Source organism: Pelophylax lessonae (genome assembly GCF_965119305.1).
Source record: "Pelophylax lessonae genome assembly, chromosome: 4".
Lineage (NCBI taxonomy): Eukaryota > Metazoa > Chordata > Amphibia > Anura > Ranidae > Pelophylax > Pelophylax lessonae.
Window position 1 is genome coordinate 133563045 of NC_138771.1, and position 24732 is coordinate 133587776.

At 45.4% G+C, this 24732-nt stretch overlaps 1 protein-coding gene across 5 annotated transcripts in view; it reads right to left on the bottom strand.

The window, feature by feature from the left end:
• NEO1 (neogenin 1) overlaps positions 1–24732 on the bottom strand; it is a 306375-nt gene that overhangs the window by 127937 nt on the left and 153706 nt on the right. For all 5 annotated transcript variants that reach the window (XM_082257066.1, XM_082257065.1, XM_082257064.1 and 2 more), the window contains exon 2: positions 6028–6345. In XM_082257066.1, the coding sequence (XP_082113192.1) occupies positions 6028–6345 (318 nt within the window). The remainder of the gene's footprint in view (positions 1–6027; positions 6346–24732) is intronic.

Here is a 24732-nt window from a genome sequence, read left to right on the forward strand (position 1 = left end):
TAGACAAAAGCTTCTGAAAGAAGATAGCAAATGCTGAAACCAGACCCTTGATAACACTCAAGGCCAGCTTCTGCTCAACTCCCTGTTGCAGAAAGCCAATATTCGGACTACCGAATAAAGATGTAGATGGAACCCAAGGGATTCACATCACACAATATAAGACTTCCATGTACGATGATAATCTTTCTGGAAGTCGCTTTCCTTGTTTTAACTAGAGTAGGAATAACTGAAGCTGACAATCCCTTGTCCTTCAGCACCTGGGTCTCAATAACCAGGCCGTTTAAAACCAGCGATCGTAAAGCAGGATGGAAGATCGGTCCCTGAGACAGTAGATCCTCCCTGAGAGGAAGTCTCCACGGGACGTCCGCCATCAGTCTGACCAAGTCGGCGTAACAAGCTCGACGAGGCCAGTCCCGAGCTGCAAGGATTACTGGAATTCCTTCCTCCTCTATCTTGCGAAGAAGTCTTGGCAGTAACCCAAGAGGAGGGAAGGCATACATTAGCTGGTATTGCCCCCACGGGGCGATCAGTGCGTCTGCGGTTTCTGCTAGAGGATCGCGGGAGCGAGCCACGAATCTCTGAACTTTCCGGTTGAATCGAGATGCCAACAGATCCATATCCGGGGTGCCCCATCGTAGGCACAACTGGTGGAAAACTTCTGAATGGAGGGACCATTCCCCCTGATCCAGAGTGACGGCTGAGATAATCTGCCTGCCAATTCTCCACCCCCGGAATGAACACCGCAGAGATTGCTGGAACAAATCGTTCCACCCAGCGAAGAATGCAAGCCACTTCTTTGGCCGCTCGGACACTCTTGGTGCCCCCCTGGCGATTGACATAAGCCACGGCCGTGGCGTTGTCCGACTGGATCCGAACCGGGCTGCCCTGGAGCTGCTCGGTCCAGTGAATCAGACAAAGTCTGATCGCTCTCAGTTCCAATACATTCATCGGTAACCTGGATTCTTCCGGGGACCAAAGTCCCTGGACAGATAACTGACCGAGAATTCCTCCCCATCCGGATAGACTGGCATCCGTGGTCACTGTCGTCCAATATATTGGCAGAAATGACTTTCCCTGGCTGAGCATCGGAGACCGAAGCCACCAGACCAGAGACTCTCTGGTCTGTTTGCTCAATCGGATCTGATTGTCCAGGGATTCCGGATTCCGATTCCATCTGAGAGGAATCTCTTGCTGAAGAATTCGGGTATGGGACTGGGCAAATGGGACTGCTTCGAAGGAAGCCACCATCAACCCCAGACCCCTCATGCAAGTCCGAAGGGAAGACCAGCTGTTGGTGGACTGCTGATTGAATCTTTCGGAGTTTCCCTACCGGAAGAAAAACTCTTGTCCTGACTGTGTCTAGAATTAGACCCAGATATTCGAGCCTCTGGGTGGGAACCAGAAATGACTTTTGCTGGTTCACCAGCCACCCGAATTCCTGTAAAGAAATCATAGTAATTTCTATGTTTTGTAGCAAGGTCTGAGGAGACTCTGCATGAAGCAGAAGATCGTCTAGGTAACCTAGAATCGATATGCCTCTTTGGCGCAGAAGTGCCAACATTGGGGCCAACACCTTCGTGAAGACCCGCGGAGCCGTGGCGAGACCGAAAGGTAACGCCACAAACTGATAGTGGTTCTCTTCTACGGAAAAACGTAGAAACCGCTGATGTCCTGCGAAAATGGGAATGTGAAGATATGCGTCCTAGATTTCTATGGACGCTAGGACATCCCCTGGATGCAGAAAGGCTGCTACTGTGCGAATGGACTCCATTCTGAATCTTCTTATGTAGACAAAAGAATTGAGTGCCCTTAAGTCCAGAATTGGACGCACTTAGCCCTCTTTCCTGGGTATTGTAAATAGGTTTGAATAAAAAACCCCTAAAAGCGTTCTGTCCAAGGAACGTGGACTACCACTCCTTGTTGTAGTAAATCTGTGACTGCTCTCCACAGATCGTCTAAACGATCCGGGGATAGTCGGCTATTGGAAGGGAAGAATCGCGCCGGTGGGAGAGATCGAAACTCGATCTTGTACCCTGACCTTATGACTTCGCAAACCCATCTGTCCGGGATTCTGGAAAGCCATGGATCCGGGAACCGGCGAAGACGTCCCCCCACCCCAGTTATGGGTGGGGGGCGCACCTTCAGGCTTTGGACGGTTTATCTTCAGGTCTAGAGGGGGCGGGCTTTTGCTTGCCCGACCAACGACCCCTGACGCCTCCTGCAGGAGCTTTGGAGGACTTAATTTTTTCACCCACGGGACGAAAAAAACCTCTTGTGAGCAGAAAAAGAAGGCCCTCGTCTTTGACGAGTTCCTTTACCTTTAAAATTTTGCGGTAAAAAGGTGCTCTTTCCACCCGTGAGATCCTTAATGATCTCATCTAAGTTGGCTCCAAATAGACGCTCTCCTAAAAAGGGGAAATTAGCCAATGCTTTTTTGGAACCTTGGTCGGCTAACCAACCTTTTAGCCACAGTGTACGCTTGAGAACCACCGCTGAGACAGATGCTCGCGCCAATAATGAAGTGGCGTCTAACGCCGCATCACACACAAACTGTAACCCCTGTATCATCTGTTCCAACAAATCTGATACCGCCTGAGGGACCTCTTCTAGGTCCCGGCGTAACCACTTGGTCCATACAGTTACAGCCTGCGAAACCAGACCAATAGCAATTATTGGTCTGAAAGCTGATCCAATCAAGGTAAACATGGTGCGAGACATAGCTTCTATCTCGCGATCCACTGGATCTTTAAAAGACGGAGCGTCTTCTAGAGGAATAACCGTGGCTTTATTCAATCTAGCAATTGGTGAATCCACCACAGGTGGTTCTGTCCATTTCTTAATGAGGGTTTCCTCAAACGGATAACGCCTGTTAATGCGTTTAGAAATAGTAGAAATGCGTTTTGGCAGACTCCATTCTTCTTTGATTGGATTGCCAAAACATTTGGGCAATGGAAAAAACCTTCGCCACTAGATGCGTTTTTAGTCCCAAAAGGGATTTCAGTTTCAGCTATTTCTGACGGAATACCCTGTAATCTTAAGGTCTCTTGAACAGATACCATGAGTGCGTTTACCAACGCCCAATACCAGATGAAGTACCTGCAACTGCAGAAATAGGCTCAGAGTCTGAATCCGAGGTTTCAGATAATAAGGGGTTAGGCGGGGGTCGCTTACTTGCGCCCTGTCCCTGACAAGCCACTTCCACCCGGGACACAAGCTTCCATAATAGCGGACAATGATTTAATCATCAGTGGGGTGCTGGAGGATCCCGCAGACCCCTCGAGGGGATCCGGAGGAGATACATGAGTGGCAGGGTCCATGATAATTCAGGACACCTTTGCCAGAAAACACAAAAAAAACTTCTTTTTTTTTTTTTAATTTTTTTTTTTTTTTTATGTGTCTCCCCCTAGCGCAATAGCGCCCCTCAGAGTACCTGCTTCTCGATCCCACAGAGAGAGAGAGGGACCCCCAAGGCTCACCAACCGATGCAGTGAAGTTTCCAACCAACTGCAGTCAGCGTCTGTCTTTACAGACTGGAAGGAGCTGTTGCTTTTTCCCGGGTAGAAGGACGTGGCTCCGCCCCCTGTGTACGCCTTCCGGCGTTCCCAGCTCTCCACGAGGTAGCTGGGCTCATGAAACATGGCCGCCCCCATATAGGAGACATTAGACTCCAAAAACATGGCGGCCGGCGTGACCTGAGGACATGCATGCACCTGGTCTACGGCAAAATGGCGGCGGGCCGCCGAAATCGTTTTTCCCAGCACATCCACCTGCATCTCTGCTGAGTGGCGATTGATAGATCTACAGGAGATACACTACAAATAAGGTAGGATTATACCTCCTATGTCTGCTGTAATGCTACAGTCTGCTGGGTAGAGTGTTAGCTCTCAAACCAAGTCCACTTCCCACAAACACATACTGTATTTACAAGGGGGACTTTTAGTGTCAGATATATACTGACCATGTATGGAGGGGCCCATAATACATACTGCCTCATAACGAGGAAAGAAAAAAGGGAACGTTTACTCACCATACCGAACAGACAGGCACCCTCTCTTCACAATACCCTCTCCACCGGGGTGGGGGTTTGTGGACCACTCCGGACGCCTCGACTCTCTGGTTCCTGGCGTCCAAGCGAGACTTTTAACTCGCAAGGTCAGTCCCTCCACTGGGACTCCGTCGCGGCCGACCCAGCGCGGAGCTCTGGTCTGCACGCGCTCGTAGGCAGAAACCGGGGTGACCACTGGATCTCAACATCCAGCCCGTCGCCCGGCCCCGCATACTTACTTGAATGTGTCGCGGCCGACCAAGCGCAATGCAATGGTCTGCGCGCGCTCGTAGGCCGGCTGGGGTGACCACTAGTGTCGCCCAGTCCGGCGTTTTTTGCTTGAAGATCTCACAGGAAAAACACTGGAGAAAAAACTACCTAAAAAATATTTCTTCTAAAGAAAAATTCTTGCCAGGACCAAAAAGATCCCAGCAAGGAGCTTAGGTCCTTACTCCTGACTAGACAGAAAAAAACTGATTCCCTGTAGCAGAGAGGGGGAGGATATACCCTCAGGGACTGCCCCTAAGGTGGAGCCAGAACGTTTTGTCTTTCTGCCTAGTCCTACTCCTGCGGAGACAACATAACCCAGCTCTTGAGAATCAAGAAGACTACGTCTGTCAATGAGCGATAGAGAAACACACGTCTAAGGCCACTGTTGCATTTCTGAAGAAGAACAGGGTGAAAGTGATTGAGTGGCCAAGTAGTTCTCCTGATCTGGAACCCCAATTGAACACCTATGTGGAATTCTGAAGAGACAAGTTGAGCATCACTCTTCATCCAGCATCAAGGCTCTAAAATAGGTTCTATATTTTTTCCATTCAAGATGTTGCAATATGTTGCCAGCTTGTTCATTCAATGCCTAGCAGACTTGGTGCTGTCCTTACAAATCATGGAGGTCATACAAAATACTAGATGTAGTAGTTTTTATTGTGGGGTATATTCTGAATTATATTATTAACCTTACTTCCATTGAATGAGCTAAGCAAATGTTATCTAAAACTTAGTGGTGTCAAAATTTTGGAAATAGTGGTGTAAATTGAGATATTGATTAAAATCTTACTTTTCAAAGGGGGTGTACTCAAATAATGGTGAGCACTGTATATATACACACCTATTACTGAAGACACTACTTCAGTAATCTCCACTTGCTTCCAGGTTCCATGCTGAACGGTCAGCCTGATGCATTGTGAATACAGGAGGTGGGGTTTGATACGGCACCAGAGAATACTTTGCATTTTCCTGATTGAATGCAAAGCGTTCCCTAAGTGGACAAAGTGGAGAGACAGGGCAGTGACATCACGGTCTTTAGCTTGTCCAATCAGATCGCTGTGCATTCATTTAGCGTTCTTTTACACCGCTGGTGCTGAGCGGCCAATCTCCCATGTTTGCTGTTCAGGAGACATACCAAAACAAGTGGAGATCACCAATAGTGATTCCCAGCTTCCATGGGCATTGGTATGTTATACACAGTTACATTGATCCAAGATGGACCAATGTAAACTACAGTATATAATATATATGTATAACATAGCTTCTTTTCTTTCAGCCAGAGGCCGGAATGAGAAAAAAAAAAAAAAAAGAAGAAGACTCTTCCATCCACACAAACAAGGTGGATGGAGGAATCCCAACCCCTAGCAGAATACACTAATCAGAAAATTTTCCTTCTTTTTTTTACCAGCCATAAACCGCCCAAGCCAAAAAACGCTGATAAAAGCCTATTGAAACCTAGTATAACATGCTGGGGGGCTTACTGGCTGCAGAAAAAACGTCTGAAGCAAAAAACAGCTGTAAAAAACGGCCAGTGCATGAGGCCTTAAAGTGTAGCTGCTGCTCGTCGTAATCAAGGTTACAATTCCATAATCTGAACCCACATTTCACACCAGTCTGCACACAAACATGATTTTAATGCTCAATACTTGTGGTGTAGTTTACAAAAATCTCTGAATATACTTCTTTACATATATATCGTCACCATCTCTCACCTGCAACAGAGAGTTTTGCAGTGCGACTGACAATACTGCCCAAGCTTTCCACGGTGGCCACACACTGGTAAAACCCCTCATCTGGTTTGTTGTGTTTGGAGTGTACAACAGTGGTAATAAACAAAGATCCATCTGGAAGAAGTCGCCGCCGGTCATCAGACACCAAATTTAAAAAAGTCCCATCCTTTTTCCATTCGATTTTTGCAGAAGGTTCAGCATATACAGAACAGTTCAGAATGGCTGGAGTCCCACGTAAAGTCACAGTATCCACTGGTTCGATTAGAAAGTAGAAGGGTGTAAATGTCCTGAACCCGGAGCCTGCAAAAGATAAAAACACAGTCACTACATTAAGAAAAATAATGGGAATTGTTACATTAAAATGCTGTGCACATTTACACCATAAAAAAAAAAAAAAAAAAAAAAAAAAAAAAAAGCATTTTGCTCAAAAGAAAGCAAAATCACAACAGAAAAAACTTTGAAAATTAGTACTTTTTATCTATGTATTCACTACCCATAGATTATGGTATACACCTATTGGGTGAAATATTCATTATCAATAGATTGTAGCATAGTCACATTTGTCCATCGTGTTGTGAAAAGCCGGTAAAATGATCATGGATGTTTCAGGCACCACACACGCCATTATTAGGATTCTTATAAACCGGATCACACTTACACCATCTTTTCCCTTAGAAAAACACTATGTGCAGTGGAAAGGTCTCTGCCTGTGTGGCAGCAGACAGAATGGCTGAGATTGCTTTCAGCATACTGAACATCTGTTCGGCAGCATAAGAGAGAACAGATAACACTTAGCAAGCAGTGCAAACAATGGCAGAGGCAGCGGATGGCACAGCGGCACTGTGCCAACTCACCTCTCCTCAGCGTGAAAACCAGCTAACTCAGCAGTTCCTCCATAACAAGTCTAAAAGCAAGTAGACCCTGTCCTACCCCATTCCCCTTTTCCTCAACACAGCAAAACACTTCCGTGATCTGAAGAGCTGTCATACTGCAACATGTCATACAATGCTTATTAACATGACAAGCAACTGCAAAGTTTTCAGAAAGTGCTTTTGGAAACAAAGCAACTCTCCTTACAAAAAATAGAAATCAATATTGTGTATAGTTTTTAAATAAACCTCCCATATAAAAACTGGGAGTGCCAACATGCATAAGGCCCATCATGTCCATTTTATCCCTTCGCAAGGTAACTTCTGAACTAAAGAGGGCCTCAAATGTGGCCCTTGACATCAGCAAAGAGCCGCACGTGATGTTCAATATATGTAATGCTTGAGCGGACTGTCAAACTTCAGACTTCATAGAGGAAATGAGGATCAGAGTGTTGTCAGTCTACGTTTTTGGTTGGGGATATATTGCAGAATATGAAACTGGGTAGGTTACATAAGGCTAGTACAGATCAATGCTATTACCCCTAATCAATGTTCCCAATACAGACTGTTGAGGTCCAAAGATTGCACATCAAATACCAAAGGGCTGCATGTTGCGCACCAGGGAAATGGGACACCAGTGTTACCACTAAGGAAAGTTAACTTCAAGAAAAAAAAAACACACACACACACACACACACGACAGGAGGATTTTTATGGCAGAACAGACTCTTGGTGTCTAGCATGTGTGCGCACTGAGCCGCATATGCAAACCTAAGCACATATTTACGGCATAGCTCATGAGTGGAAGTGACATCATCAGAGTCAGAACCCGGAAGGAAGACTGGGAGTAGATGGTATAACCAATGAGAAGGGGTTGGAGGGAACTACTATCTAGTTAAGTCTGCCATAACGTGGCCCATCTCTGGAGAAACCAAAATCTCTTCCTTACAGTGGTACTGCCCCCACTTTATGACTAAGACACCACCAAAAAAACACTTATTTACCTGATTCTCGCTTCTCAGAAGTCAGAGTTCTCCTATACTGCCCTGTGCTCCAGCTTCTGGACTGTCACTCTGCATCCTCACATCCATTGCAGGACTATGGGCCCTGCATTGTGCTTTAGGTCATAGGGTATGCAACTGCTGGAGGGAGTGAGAAGAGGCCACAGGGACCAGCTTCTCTACATTCAGAAATGGGCACTGGTGGCACGCTCTTAAATCCCTGTATACAGCATCTATGGCGCCCTTTAAACAGATTTAGTAATCAACATCTTTCTAGAACAGCTTATCACCACTCCAAGACTTCGCTTTGAAAACCATAGGTGTTTCTGATCAGTGTTAAACTGGCTCAGAGGCAATGATCTGATTGGGGAGTTTCATCCTTTATTAAATGTGCAATAATTACAAATATATGGAGCACAGACCTTTACAAGTCCTGTCCAAAGAGATTCATTAGCCTAGCTAAATGTGACAAAAGGATCAAATAAGAGCTTTTTGGTGACAACCTACATCTTCATTTATGAGAGGGTACCTTGCAGGCACACAACACCAATGAATGGTTAACAAATTAAGCCTTGGGGATTAAAAAAAAAAAAAAATTAGCTGCAGAATGCCTATGGTAAACTATGTATTATTCATAACCAACATTACTCTCACTGTTAAAGGATAATGTTTCCAAAGTCTCAGTGTGGCTACCATCAGATATACTGGAAAATTGGCTTCAAGCGTATGTCACTTTTGCAACCAAATTGGGATAACACCTGCTCTAAAAATTTGTTACATGCGCCCATTAATTGGTAGTTACTTACTGCACCCATTAATTAGTAGTTATTGGTTTAAATGCTTTTTACTTGCTTTAAAATCCATACCTGCACTCCTTTTGTAATGTATAGGAGGGGGTTGTGGAGTAATGCTTACTATCAACTTGCTGACCACCCACAGTAAATACACACACACGTCATAACATTGACGTTAAATATCGGTGTTATGGCAGGAGCTCCTGCCATAACCAGATATAATTTTTTACTGTGGGTGATTGGGCAACAGATAAAAGTGGTTACTGGAGCCGCTGGTAAGCTTGGAAGTGATCAGATTCAGCCGTTCGCAGGGTAAACAAAATAAAGAAATAAATACAGCGCCCCAATTCCTCAAGATTTGATTTGTAATATTTATGACAAGGCCAACAAACCTAAATTGGAAGCTGCCTTATTCACAGTATATGAAATATCTTGGCAACTAATCCCGGCAACTTCATAAAGGATTCAAAAATATTTTTTGACTTACCGCAAAATCCATTTTACTGATGTTCATTGACTGACACAGCTCCTGATCTTCATAACCATTGGGTTACACTGCCCCCTACAGGAGTAGGACACTAGGCAGAAAGCATCTGGCTACACCTATGGGCAGTGCCAGGGGATATAATCCCTCTCTCTGCTATAGGTGCTCTGTTTTGTTACAAGCAATGTCAGAAAAATTACAACTGCCTAGAGGGGTGGGTGGTGTGTCCGTCAATTAACATCAGAGAAATGGATTTTATGGTAAGTCAAAAAATTGGATTTTTGTACTTACCATAAAATCCATTTCTCTGAGTTCGACGGACACAGCGCTCCATAAATAACTAGTGGATTATATTGCCTCCTCCAGGAGAAGAAGGACTAGGTAGAACATAAAACACCTGGCTATGCCCATGGGCTGTCCTCAGCTTGGTATATAAACCCCCTCTCTGCTCTAGGTAATCAGTTTAGTAGAAAGCAGAATTGGAAGAATCAGAACTCCATAGAGGGGTGGGTGCTGTGTCCGAACGCCGAGAAATTGATTTTTTTACGGCAAGTATAAAGATCCCATTTTCTTTCTTTAGACGGACACAGCCCTCCATAAATCATAACTACTGGGACGCCCAAAAGCAGTGCCTAAACGGAAAATGAGGGGCGGGGAAAATAACCCAAGGCTAGACATAAGTGCCCTTAATCAGGACACCGTAGCATTAACTGGGTCACAGGAGCCCGTCTGAAAAATTAAAGGTTTAAAGAAGAAAAAAAAAAAAAAACACTCCTCAAGAGGGAACTGCCCCTCTTAAACAGCACCATGCAAACCTTTGCGGCCAAAAAGCATCTGCAGATGCCAAAATATATACCTTATAGAATTTTGTGAAGGTATGCACCGACGACCAAGTGGCTGCCTTGCAAACTTGGGATATTGATGCCTGATGACGGAAAGGCCCAAGAAGCACTCAGCAGAGTAGAATGCGCCGTGTCAGGGAAAGGTGGAACCTGACCTTTAATGGAATAGGCCTGAGTCACTGTCTGATCCATCCAGAGATGGCTGGTCGCTTCTTCGGCTACCCTTTTCTTGGTCCGACTGAAACCACAAAAAGCAAGTCTGACCTTTGAAAGGACTCGTAGCTGCAAGATGCACCCGAATCGCACGAACCACATCCAAGGTATGCAGGGCAAATTCATTGGGATGAGCTGGCTTGGGACACAAGGCAGGCAACACAATGTCCTTATTCAAATGGAAGTAAGAGACAACTTTGGGCAGGAATGATAGACAGGGACAAAGAACCACTTTATCCCTATGGACCACCAAATAGGGACTGCAACAATAACGCTGCCAATTCTGATACCCTGCAGGCTGAGGTAATAGCCACCAAGAACGTCACCTTCTGGGATAACGTAGGCAAGGGAATCTCCCGAATATTCTAAAACCGAGGTTTCTGGAGCCACATGTCTAACCCCCTGAATCAAGGTACGAACTAAAAAGAGTGTGTGGCTAGGAGTCGCTGAAAGAAAAATTGCCAGGGCAGACATCTGGCCCTTGATAGTACTAAAGACCAACTTCTGATCAACGCCCATTTTCTCTTTTGTTTAATGGACACAGGGGCCACCAGCGCGTCTGGAGTCTGCCAGAGGATCCTGTGACCGAGCCACAAACCGCTGCACCTTTTTGTTGAGTCAAGACGCCAACAGATCCACTTGGGGATACCCCGCCGGAGATACAACTGATGAAAAACCTCCGGATGAAGGTACCACTCTCCGTGGTCAAACGCCTGCCGACTGAGGCAATCCGGCTGCAAATTTTCCACCCCCCGGGAATGTGTACGGCAAAGTGGGCTGGAACAAAAAACTGTTCTGCCCACCTTAGAATGCCGGCTACCTCCAGAGTCGCCAGGACACTTTTGTGCCCCCTTGGTGATTGACATAAGCCAAGGTATTGTTCAATTGAAAGCGCACTGGACATCCCTGAAGATAATCTGTCCAATGGTCCAGGCACAGTCTGATCGCTCAGAGTTCCAAGATATTGATCGGTAGTCTGGACTCTTCCAGCGTCCAGATCCTCTGAGCAGAATTTTTGCCAAGGATGCCTTCCCAGCTGGACAGGTTGGCATCTGTAGAGATCACTGGTCCAGTACAAGGGGAGGGAGGAAGGATTTGCCCAGCCGAAGCACCGGAGAAGGAAGCCACCATATCGGACTCCTTCATTCCCTGGCTCAGCCAGATCGGATTGTCCAGAGACTGTGGCGTCTTGTCCCATTTGGCCAGAATCTCCCTTTGCAGGGACCTCGTATGGAACTTTGCAAACAGATCCACCTTGAAAGTAGACACTAAGGCCCAGCATCCGCATGCAAGTCCGGAGGGATGACCATCTGTTGAACAGCAGTAGACTAATTGCTGCCTGCAATGTCTGGAGTTTGTCCAGAGGAAGAAGCATGCTGGCTACGGCTGAACCCAGAGTCAGACCCAGATAGTGCAGCTTTGTGGACAGAACCAGAGCAGACTTCTGAAAATTCAGAAGCCAGCCAAACTCAGAGTTCGTATGGGGATTTCCAGGTTTTCCACCAGAGCAGTAGGGAACTCTGCTCGCAGAAGGAGGTCGTCCAAGTAGACCAGTATCGCAATCCCCCTTTGGCACAACAACTCTAGCACCGGGGCTAACACTTTTGTGAAGACCCGAGAAGCAGAGTGAGACCAAAGGGTAACGCCACTGATAATGCTATTCTCCCATGGCAAAGCAGCTAAAAGTGCTGGTGACCAGCACATATTGGAATGTGAAGGTAAGCATCCTTGGAGGTCAATAGAGGCAAAATTCCTGATGCAGGGATGATAACCCTGTGAATGGACTCCATCCTGAACTGCTGCAACCGCACAAAGCAGTTCAGCGCCTTGGGGTCCACAATTGGACGCACATTTCCTTCCTTTCTGGGAACTGTAAACCGGTCTAAGTAAAAACCCTGAAAACGTTCCAAAGTCGGAAAAAGGACAATCATGCACAGCCTCCAAACAGACCCAGTAAACGTTCCAGGGACAGGCGCAAGTTGGAAGGAAAGAACCTTGCTGGTGCACAAGAGTTAAACTCGATCTTGTAGCCGGACCGAACGACTTCATGGACCCACTTGTCTTGTACCAGGGAACAGGTCGGAAACCAACAAAGACGTCCCCTCACCCCCGATACGGGTGAGGGCGCAAATTCATACTGAAGGAGCCTTGTCCCCGGGTCTGGAGAAGCCTGCTCTCTGCTTGCTAGACCAGGTTCATTTGAATCCTCCAGAAGAGGCCCTGAAAGGCTTGAAGCCTTTGCCAGTTGACCCTGAGGGACGAAAAAAAACTGAGCCGAGAAGGAGGGCGCACGTCTACGATGAGGTTCCATGCCCTTAGTAGCCTGTGGAAGAAAAATTCTTTCCCCTTGCGAGACCTTTAATGAGGTCATCCAGGGTCACCCCAAACAGGCGATTCCCTTGAAAGAGAAGATCAGTCAAGGGCTTTTTAGAAGTCTGGTCCACAGACCAGCATTTAAGCCAAAAGACACGTAGAAGGACCACTGCCGAATAAAAGAGCCGAGCCACAAGGGGAGCCACATTCAAAAGAGGCATTACAGATAAACTGCAGTCCCCAGAACAGCTGGTTCGCCAGCTCAGCAAAGGCAGGGGGGAGCTGTTCTCCCTCCAGGTCACAGTGTAAAAGTTTAGCCCATTCGGTCAGTTTGTGACACCAGGGCAATGGTGAATACCGGCCTCTATGCCAAACCAGCCAGACTGTACATATCGTGGGCCACAGCCTCCGTCTTCCTGTCAGCTGGATCCCCAAAAGGTAGAGGACTAACTGTAATCATGGTTGCCTTGTTCAATCTGGAAACAGGAGGGACCACCACCTGTTGAACAGTCCACTGAATAAGGGACTCCTCATAGGGGTAACGCCAAGTAAATTGCTTAGGGACCCCCAAGGGGACGCTTTGGTCATCCCCACTCTTCAGCAACAATTCTGTCAAAATAGGCAGGGAAAGGAAACAACTTCTAGGCTCTGGGTGGCTTGTGATTGCCAAAGGGTACCTCCGTCGCAGCGGAGTCTTCCATCTTCAAGGTCTCACACACAGATACAAATCAGTGCTTCCACCAGCGCCTATTCGTGCGCGGTTGCAGATGTGGAGGAATTCTCACTGAGGATTCTGGGCACGTGGTCGCAGACCCAGCAGGGTGACCAATGTTGAGGCCAAATCAGATTCAGGATCTGATGTGATAGATAAGGCAGGGGAAGGCGAGGGGACGCTTTTTGGTAGCCCGTCACCCGAAAACCACCTCCACCTGGGACACAAAGGACTCCAGAACCGCCATCAGTGCATCGATGAATGGTTGGGACCCAGAGGACCCTGCAACCTCAGAGGGGGTCAGGTGGGGAGATGTGCTCCAAAGACTCACCAGGGGGACCCCACAAAGTGTAACACACTGCAAGAGACAACCCCCCACCGCGCTGAGTGCCAGCCAGTCACAAGCACTAAGTGATCCTCAGCAGAGAGGTAGAGAACCCCACCAGACGTCACATCACCCAGCTTTAACAGGCACCTGCAGCCACTAGGATAATCTGCATTCCACGTGCGGCGATCAGGAAGTGAAGAGATCCCAGAATCAGCACCAGGGGATGAGGAAGGGCTCCCACCACCAAAATCGCTGCCCACAGGGCTCCACTATCATGGCTGCCACTATTTTTAATGGAAAACTGCAAAATGGGCGCCAGACTACACAAATATGGCTCCCATACACAGGAATACACAGGCTACAGCAAAATGGCTACCTTTTAGCAGGGAGAGGGAGTATACCCCTTTGGGACTGCCTAGTGTCCTACTCCCGTAGGGGGGAGTATGACTCAATGATAATGAAGATCAGGAACTGTGTCCGTCAATGAAAAAAAGAGAAAATTTGTGCACTTTGTATTCACCTCTGCAGACACCCCTAACTTACAACTTTGGCTTTAACATGCACATTTAAGCAACATGAACATGTGGATATAAGCATGTTAAGGACCTGTTAACGGCCTGTCAAATGCACCTATCAGAATTCTGAACGATCTCAGAAGCGTCTCAAGCGGATATTAAATAGGCGCCATTGACAAGTCCAAAGCCCGAATACAACGACCCTGGCTCATCAGGTTTCAAAAGAACATGCTTAAAGGTTTACTAAACCCACAACAGTAAAATCAGTCTGCATATGCAGTAAAGCATGCTTGTTATACTCCCTGTGGAACCAAAGGGTTAAGGCTGCACCTTGTGTAAAAAGGCTGTTTGATCCTGTCTATGATCTTTACCTTCTTCCACTGTCCCCAAACTATCTCCTGATAGTAGAGAGCCTTGGGGGCACTAGGCACTTGCTCAGTTTGGGGTGTATTGCTAGGGTTTTTTTTGGGAAGGTGCATGTGATCGGCACAGGGACAATCAGCACTGCCCAGACAGAGGTTCATGCAGCCTCATAGGACAGTCAGAAGAGAATGAATACTGCTCCTACAAGCTATACCCAATACTCAGCCAAACACTAATAGAAGCCACAAGACTGCTATATACTGCCGATGAGAAAAGGTATTTAGCAGTTTATATTTACTAAAACTATTGCATTTCCATGTAAAATATTGCATAATAGGTCATTCAGTAGGCCTGCAAGCATTTTTCTTGGCCAAGTCTAGTTTTAGTCATTCTGAATTACAAGTCCAGCTCTAGTAGAAAAAGTATATTATATATATATATATATATATATATATATATATATATATATATATATATATATATCACATATACACACACACACACACACACATATCACATATACACACACAGGTATTTTTTTTTTTTTTTTTTTTTTAATACACGGTACTATAATGCTATGGCAGTTTGACGAATAAGGTACAAAAACCAATGACCCAGCTGCACCTGGAATCAGGAACATTTGTCCCATTTATGTTCCTCTTTAGGCTCTGAATACGCGAAGGCCCAGCGCAATCAAACGTGGTCTCATTTAGGCTCGGTTCACACTTATGCGATGCGGGAAGGCTGCAAATTCGCAGCCTGTTCCTGCATTGCAAACGCACCCTTGGCAGTTCACACTGCCATATGCGATACGCTGGGGGGGTGTCAATGTAATCTTAACGACACCCCCAGTTTGATCGCATATCGCAGTGCGATCTTACAGTTCGCACAGGATCAGATCGCACAAGTGTGAACTACTGTGCGATCCGATCCTGATGCGGCTCAAAAAAAGGGTCATGTGCGACTTTATTGCGGGTGCAGTGCGAATTTAGCCATACAGAATGTATGGCTGAATTTGCACCGCACACCCGATCGCATATAATGAAAGAGCAGTGCGCTCCGATATTATATGCGATCGCCGCAGCCGCACATATGTGAACCAGCACTTAGGTTCAACAATGTTTTCTAGCCTGCCCATTTTCTTTCCCCTGAGTAAGGATGGACGATATAGTTGGCTGCCGACTATAGAAATGGATAGATCTAGTTTCAATTGAATTAACCACTTCCCGCCCGCCCTATTACAAAATGACGGCGGGAATGTGGTTGAGTTATCCTGACCGGACGTCATATGACGGCGGCAGGATAACACCGCTCTGGGCGCCCCCCGGGGGCGCGCAGAGCGGCGATCGGTGATGCGAGGTGTCAGTCTGACACCCTGCACCTCCGATCTCGGTAAAGAGCCTCTGACGGAGGCTCTTTACCATGTGATCAGCCGTGTCCAATCACGGCTGGTCACATAGTAAAACAGGAACAGCCGTTGATCGGCTTTCCTTAGTTCGTGCCTGACAGGCACGAGTAAAGGAGCGCCGATCGGCGGCTCCCCTGACAGGGGGGGGTGTCGGCACTGGTAATCAGATCATTGATTACCAGTGCAGACCCTCGGGGGGGGGGGGGGGGATGCCACTAGAACCACCAGGGATGCCCACTATGACCCCAGGGATGCCCACTATGACCCCAGGGATGCCCACTATGGCCACCAGGGATGGCAATCAGGGCTCAGGGAGCCCCCCATTGCCCTCCCCATCAGTGATGCCCACCAGTGTCCTCCCTATCAGTGCTGCCCACAAGTGCCCATCATTGCCATCCTTTAGTGTCGCCCACCAGTGCCCATTATTGCCCACCAGTGCCGCCTATCAGTGCCCATTATTGCCCATCAGTGCCGCCCGTCAGTGGCGATCAGTGCCGCCCATCAGTGCCCATTAGTGCCCGTCAGTGCCACCTATCAGTGCCCATCAATGCCGCCTATCAGTGCCCAGCAGTGCTACCTATCAGTGCCACCCCATCAGTGCCACCCCATCAGTGCCACCCCATCAGTGCCACCCCATCAGTGCCACCCCATCAGTGCCACCCCATCAGTGCCACCCCATCAGTGCCACCCCATCAGTGCCACCCCATCAGTGCCACCCCATCAGTGCCACCCCATCAGTGCCACCCCATCAGTGCCACCCCATCAGTGCCACCCCATCAGTGCCACCCCATCAGTGCCACCCCATCAGTGCCACCCCATCAGTGCAGTCTCATCAGTGCTCATCAGTGCAGGAAAAAACTTATTTACAAAATTGTATAACAAACAAAAAAACTTTTTTTTCAAACTTTTCTGTCTTTTTTTATTTGTTTAGCAAAAAGTAAAAATCGCACAGGTGATCAAATACCACCAAAAGAAAGCTCTATTTGTGGGGGGAAAATGATATAAATTTGGTGTAAGTACAGTGTTGCATGACCGCGCAATTGTCATTCAAAATGCAACAGCGCTAAAAGGGGAAAATTGGCCTGGGCGGGAAGGGAGGGAAGTGCCCTGTATTAAAGTGGTTAAAGGACTCATTTCAGGTACAAAGTTAGTATCTTGAAAACTTTAATGGTCACACCACTAAGCTATCAAGGTCTATTAGCCATTGGAGCCGACAGCACCATTAAGGCTACATTCACACCTGAGCGTAGCGTTTTTCGCGCGTTTTTTACCGCGATTTTTGCGGCGATTTTTACCGCGATTTTACCGCGATTTTTGTGCAGGCGTTTTTAGATTCAATAGAGATCAATGGAAAACGCCTGTAATCTGCCCAAAAAGAAGCTCATGTACTTTGAGCGTTGGGCGTTTTGTATACAGCTTCAAAACGCTCAGATGTGAACAGGGGCCATTGAAATGAATAGGATTTGTCTTGTTGGGCGTTTTGAGAGCTGATCCTAGAGCAGAAAAACGCCCCAAAAACGCCCCAAAACGCCTAGATGTGAACGGAGCCTAAAGCGCATCTTCACTGCATCCGAGTACCACAAACCAAAAATACAATTTAAATTCACTTTTTTTTTTTTAAAATATATTAAAAAAGTGTTAAAAAATAGGAAAACATTTTTTTAAAGTGCCCCCGTCCCCATGAGCTCGCACACCAAAGAAAACACATATTTGCCTGCAAATGAAAACATGTTCAAATCACACATGTGAGGTACCGCCGCGATCATCAGAGCGAGAGCAATAATTCTAGAAAAAGACCTCCTCTAACTCTAACCTGGAAACATAAAAAAAAAAATTTAAAGCAACGCTTATGGAGATTTAAGTATCCTAGTTTGTCACCATTCCACGAGTGTGTGCAATTTTAAACCGTAACATGTTAGTATCTATTTACTCGGGGTGATATCTTTTACAATGTACAAAAAAAAAAAAAAAATTGGTTTACTGTTTTTTTTGTTTTTTTTTTAAATTCAGTGAAATGTTTTTTTCCCCAAAAAATTGCATTTGAAACACCGCTGCGCAAATAACGCGTGATAAAAATATCGCAAGGACCACATTTTATTCTCTGAGTCTTTGCTAAAATATATATATATATATATATATATATATATATAGTTTTAAAGTAATTTTCTAGCCAAAAATGCTGATTTAAACTTGTCAGAAACAGGCTTGGTCCTTAAAGCGGTTGTAAACCTGAAAATGAAAAAAAAAACCTGCAAGACAAAGCCATAATGAGCTAGTATGCATCGCATACTAGCTCATTATGCATTACTTACCTTAGAACGAAGCGCCGACACAGACCCCCGGACATCGCTGCGGGCGCCGCCATGCTCCCTCGGCAGCTCCGGCGCTGTGATTGGCCGGAGCCGCGATGACGTCCCTCCCGCGCATGCGTGCGGGAGTGATTTTCCGGCAAGCTTCCGGCTAGGAAAACTGAAGGTCCCCCCGGACCTTCAGAGCGCATGCGCCGCTCGCGTGAGTGGCTGCATGCACTGCAAATATCTTAGAAGATATCAAAGATATTAATTATACCTACAGGTAAGCCTTATTATAGGCTTACCTGTAGGTAAAAGTGTCAAAAAGCGGGATACTACCGCTTTAAGTGGTTAAAAAACAACCCCCTAGCATTTCTGGCCATGGTCATCTTGAGTAAGGGCAATTCACATGCAGCATTTACTTCCTGGAATCCATCTGCACTTCGCTCAGGCAGGCATGAAGGAGAGCATGAGTTGAGAAAACCCCTCCCCCCTCCTGAAGACTCCTGGGGATGTACGACAATGCCTAGGCAAGAAATTAGGCAGCAACAGAAGAAATGTGAAAAAAAGTTAAAGAAAATAGGATATACTTTCCTATCCATTCACTAATACTAGCAGCACGAGGATTACAAATAATCAAGGTTGATTGGGAGAGCAAAGTTTCACTTTAAGCTGCTTTACCATAAAATGTTTAAAGTTAATAATTAAAGGGAGATTTATCAAGAGTAAAGTTAGGCATTACCCACACAGCTGCAGCAAAGTGAAGTGTGCAGAAAAGAAGATTATACTAACCAAAAGGGCATGCTGGAGAACAGTGCAGAATCACTACATAGGTAATTACCAAGGCGGCAGTGTCTTCTGTATAATCTATAGATAAAACCCTCCTTCACCTTTAGCAGCAGAATAATAACACGCCATCAATACACAGCATGTACGAATGATATCTTATTTCAAGCATGTATTCTGATTTTTTTTTTTTTTTCCCTTTTAACAGGTTAATAACATTTTTCCCAATAAGTGGTGAAACCGGAAATCAATGAACAAACCGCAATCAAATAGAAAGGTCACGTCAAAAAAAAAAAAAAAAAAGCACATACATATGTGTGTCTTTTTTTTTTAATTTGACGTGACCTTTCTATTTGAGATCGATTAAAGAAATTTATATATATATATATATATATATATATATATATATATATATATATATATATATATATATATATATATAATTTTTTTTTTTTTAACACAAAAAAACACGAACGTCAGACAAGGATATGTCAGCATATTTGAAAAGGGGCAAGCAAGTAGGCATATTACTAGGGCCCAGCAGGACTGGTTCCATCCCGGTGATAAATGGTGCGTCCTCACCCAGCATAACACGTCAGCCTGCCCCCCATGCATCACCGAGCTGTTGCATACCCCCAAAAGCACAACAGCCCTCCTGCTACCAGTTACATGCCACAAATCACACACCCCCCTCCTTCGACATGTGTATAATAGAAATGGGGGAGGGCAGACAGAAGTCCCATACCACCCGTTTCCATGGATACCTGGGGCTCAGCAAGTTGCATTTCTAAGGATCTGCAAGCCGAGTGTGGGTATGCACACTACCGCAGAGAGGGGGAGGGAGGAAGATGTATGGCGGCAGCAAGCCATGGCTGCGTCCTGTGTGATAAGACTGGAGGTATCAAACCCTGCTGCACCCTATGAGAAAACACTGAATAAGACAGTGATGGACTAGCACAGGGCAAAGTGATAAACACTGCATTATGTATAGTAAGCATATCGTAAATAGAATGTACTGCACCACAGAACTAAACATTTCCTTTAGGATTTAACATCCACTTAGGAATCCTTTGCTGAATAATCATCAAAAAAAAAAAAAAAGCAATTTTACACATCTCAACTCTGCAGAGACAATTTAAAGTGGTATTAAACTAGTGATCGACCGATATCGTTTTTTTACCGCCGATACCGATATTTTGGTGATCGGGTATCGGCCGATATTTTCGGACATTTATTTTTTTTTTTAATGTCTACAGGTACTGTGGTGGAGGGATCTGGGGGTCTAAAGGACCCCAAACCCCTCCTCTGCACTTGAGCATTCAAAACGACAAGTTTGGCTGTTTTGAATGCTGTAGGTTTTTGAATTTGGCGCCGCCAGTACCCAAAAGTGATGTCATGTCATGACATCACTTCAGGGTACACGGCGGCATTGAATCAAAGAAAGAGAGACCCGGGTCAGACGGCGGTGGGGTGGGGGGGGGGGGGTAACGTCCCCTCCCGCTCCTTGTAATGACAGCCGAGCGGCTTCTCAGCCGCATCGGTTGTCATTACAAGACAGCCAACCGTCGGCTATGGACACCGGTACCGGGGTAATGCTCTAGCTTCAGGCATCACTCCGGTACAAGCACTTTCCCTGAAATATCAGCAATAATCGGTAAATAAAAAGCAGATTCCGATATATCGGGGAAAGTGCATATCGGTCCTCGATATATCGGCTTTGCCGATAATCGGTCGATCTCTCTAGATTAAACCCAAAACCAAATGTAATATATTGCAGCTGATGTGGTGGCATCTGGTGACTTGCCAGCAGCACACCTTCTGTATTATAGTGCCTCCACTCTGGATGAAGGAGCAGGGGGGGGGCTACACAAGCATTTTTTATGATGAATAAAAGCGGATTGTAGGCACCCCTGTCAGTGGTAAATGGTTTGTCCCAATACTAACTGCTTCATCTGCAGGACAGCTTGCTCTTTTAAAAAACATTCACTGGCTGGGTCATCAGATGAAAAGATTAGACAGAAAGCCTAAAAAACAAAATTAATGGTTCCACCAAAACTAAAATGGTAATCTGGGCAAACTATTTTTAAAAGACTATTTAAACTGCCAAAAGAATTTGCAATTCTGATCAGCCAATCATATGATTTACACACAGCACAACCAGGTGGCACATAACATTTATGATTAAAGTGTACGTCAGTTATTTTTTTTGTTATTCTTTTAAAAGCAGTCTCTCGCAACCCTTTTACCCCAAAGGAACCCCTAAAATTATTTTCAGCTCTCAGGGAATCCTTACTAAAACCAACTCATCTGAAGTCAATGTGGCAAAACCCCCCTTAAAATGATGGCAATGGAAATAAAACAAAAACACAAACATCTCTTAACCCATTTCATTCCATTACACAGAGCCGCCCCAAACCTACTCTTCCAGGGTCACCCTGTCTTTCCAGTGCGCCCACGGGAAGCCGCTTGCCATGGGGGCACTCATGCATGCTCGCTCCCGAGCCCCGCTGCTGCTTCCACCGGCACAGAGTAGTAGTAGATGCGCACCCCCTGCTGGCTTTAATCGAGAGCACTGGAAACCAATGACTCTAGATGCCCCAGGAAAGCCAGGACATAGAAGAGAGGGGAGAGAAGAGCTGCAGACGTGTACAGCATTGGCTTGAATGAGGGCTCAGGCAAGTATTTATATGTAGATTGCTAAAAAGAATCTAAACACGCACCTACGGCTCCATCGCTGGTGCACAAAACCGGGAAAAGGCAAGAGAATGGTTCATGGAGGCAAGGTTTTATTACTTAAATTCTATCTGGGAAACTATTTTGAAAACTATGAGCGTTTGTGGGGGAAATTCACTTTAAGTGCCGGTTCACATCAGTGCGATGTCAGACATTGCATGTGATTCAGAACGCACTGCTCTGAAAAACACATGCAATGTCTGTGTGATGCAAATTCAGCCCTACAGATTGTATGGCTGAATTTGCATCTGACTCGGACTGAACACGCACAGGACCTTTTTTTGGGTCTGCAGCAGAATCGGATCGCATGGTGGTTCAGACCAATGCGATCCGATTAATGTCCGAACTGTCAGGTCGCACTGCGATACACGAACTGATCTGGGGGCGTCATTAACTTTGTATTGACATCTCCAGTGATTCACATATGGCAGTGTGAACTGCCTGTGATCTGAATGCGATGTGGGAACACCCAGTGGATTCGCAGGTTTCTCAAATTGCATGTGTGTGAACAGAGCCCAAGTGTCGGTTCACACTATAGCGATGTCAGACATCGCATGTGATTCGCACCGCCATGCAAATCACATGCGATGGTTGTGCGATGTGAATTCAGCCATGCAGATTGTATGGCTGAATTTGCATCGCATTTGGACCAAAATCGCGCAGGACCGTTTTTTTGGTCTGCACCAGAAATCGGATTGCATGGATGTTAACACCCATGCAATCAGATCCCTGTCTGAACTGACTGTTCGCACTGCGATATGCGACTTACCTGGGGGTGAGATTACCTTTGTATTGACACTCCCAGCAGTTTGCATATGGCAGTGTGAACTGCCTGCGAGTCAGGTGCGATGCGGGAATCGGCAGTGGATTCACAAGGTTCCCGCATCGCACCAATGTGAACCGGCAATTATATGCTGGTTCACACAAGTGCAACAACAGACATTGCATGTGATTCGCACCGCACTGCTGTGAAGATCAAATGCAATGTCTGTGCAATGTGATTTCAGCCATACATCGCATTCGCACCAAAATGGTGCAGGACCCTTTTTTGGTTCACGCCTATGCCATCCGATTCCTGCAACATTTCACAGTTTGCACTGTGATCCGGCGAATCGCTGGGGGTGTCAACATAACGTTAATGACACCACTGTGTGATTCTGGTGCAATGCAGGAACTGGCACTGATTCGCAGGGTTTCCGGCATCGCACCAGTGTGAACAGGGCCTTACTATATATATATATACACACACACTTTTTTTTTCTCTCTCAGCAGTGTTTATAATTTTAACTTGTACAATTCAGCTTTCCACCTCCAGCCTCCTAACTATCCAGTGAATCGTCATTAGCACCTCTGTACTGTTATCTGACCCAGGAAGGAACGGAGTCATCTTACCGAATGGTGTGTATAATTACAACTGGCTGGACAAATTTACAAATTGGTTGCTACACAACAGGTTTTTCAAAGCTGTAGTCATTTGTTTGCCTAGAAAATTTCTGATTATAGATGGATCAAAATGAAGCTAGTTCAGATGAATTTCTATCCATCTATGGTCATTGTTGCTTGACAGAAGTCAATCTAATGATCTGAATAGTCAGACAGCAGAATTATGAGCACTTGTCTGAACAGGGGATTTTTTTCTTTTTTTTTCTCAATCAGCCTGATGGCAAAACAAAAAAAATAGACATTTTTTTTTTTTTTTTTATTATTATTCATCACCAGCCTTAGGCTAGGTTAACAGTATGCCAGTTTCCCAGCAGCCATGTCTGCGCTGGCACAACAGCTCATGAATATAGCAATACTCTTACAATGGAACGCAACTAAAATCATCATAAAAAGTAATAGAATTAAAAAAAAAAAAAAAAAAAACATAATTTATATATATATATATATATATATATATATATATATATATATATATATATATATATATATATATATATATATATATATATTTTTTTAGTGTCAAAGTCCTTTTAAAACAAAACAAAAACATAAAAAAAATTCCATGCGTAAATCAAAAATGCAGTATAAAAAGAGTGATCCATCGCAGTTATCTGCAATCACTTAATGACACCAAAACGTACACACCACCACCGGCTGGAAAACCAGTTAACCGAACAGATGAGCTTAATCAGCTTTGTATACAAAGACTCCTGGCATCCGGCTCTACAAAAGTCCCCATATAAAAAACACTTAAAATATAAAACTAAAAGCGCTTGTAATCACATTTGTCTGCTCATCACTCCAGACAGATCTCGGTGGCTGCGTGACATGTCACCCACACATTGGGCTTCTTCAGCCCAATAAGTGGGCGACACGCCTATAGGAGGGAGGAACTGAGCCCGTGAGGTCACACAGCCATCGAAATTTGTGTGGAGTGATGAGCAGACGAATGTGAATACAAGCGCTTTTAGTTTTAGGTTTTGTAAGTGTTTTTTATATGGGGACTTTTAATAAACTTTGTTCAAATGGAGAGCACTATGTAGTCTGCCTTTGTACTTGCATGAGATTTGCAGAGCAGTAGGAGGAGCTTGTAGAGCCGGATGCCAGGAGTCGAAACCATTGCAGGAGTGTTTGTATACAAAGCTGATTGAGCTCATCTGTGAGGTGAACAGGTTTTCCAGCAGGTGGTGGTGGTGTGCACATTATTAAGTGATTGCAGAACACTACGGTGGATCATTCTTTATACTGCATTTTTTATTTACACCGGGGGGGGGGGTAGTTTAAGGTATTGTTGATTTAAAAGGATTGATTGAAGACCATTTTTTATTCGATTACTTTTTATGGTGATTTTTAGTTGTGCTGCACTGTAAGAATATTTATATGTTATTTGTAGTGTGGCTAAAGCAGTAGGAGTGTACAGCAGCAATTTTATATAACTGAGTATATTGGAATATTGACAGTATTTGGATAGTGAAAGGTAGTGCTGATTGTATCTCACAAAGAAATAATAACACCCCCGCGCAACTGCCAACAGCAGTGAGTTTTTTTTATGTGGGTGTGGAAACGTGTGCGATTGCACACAATCAGGCACC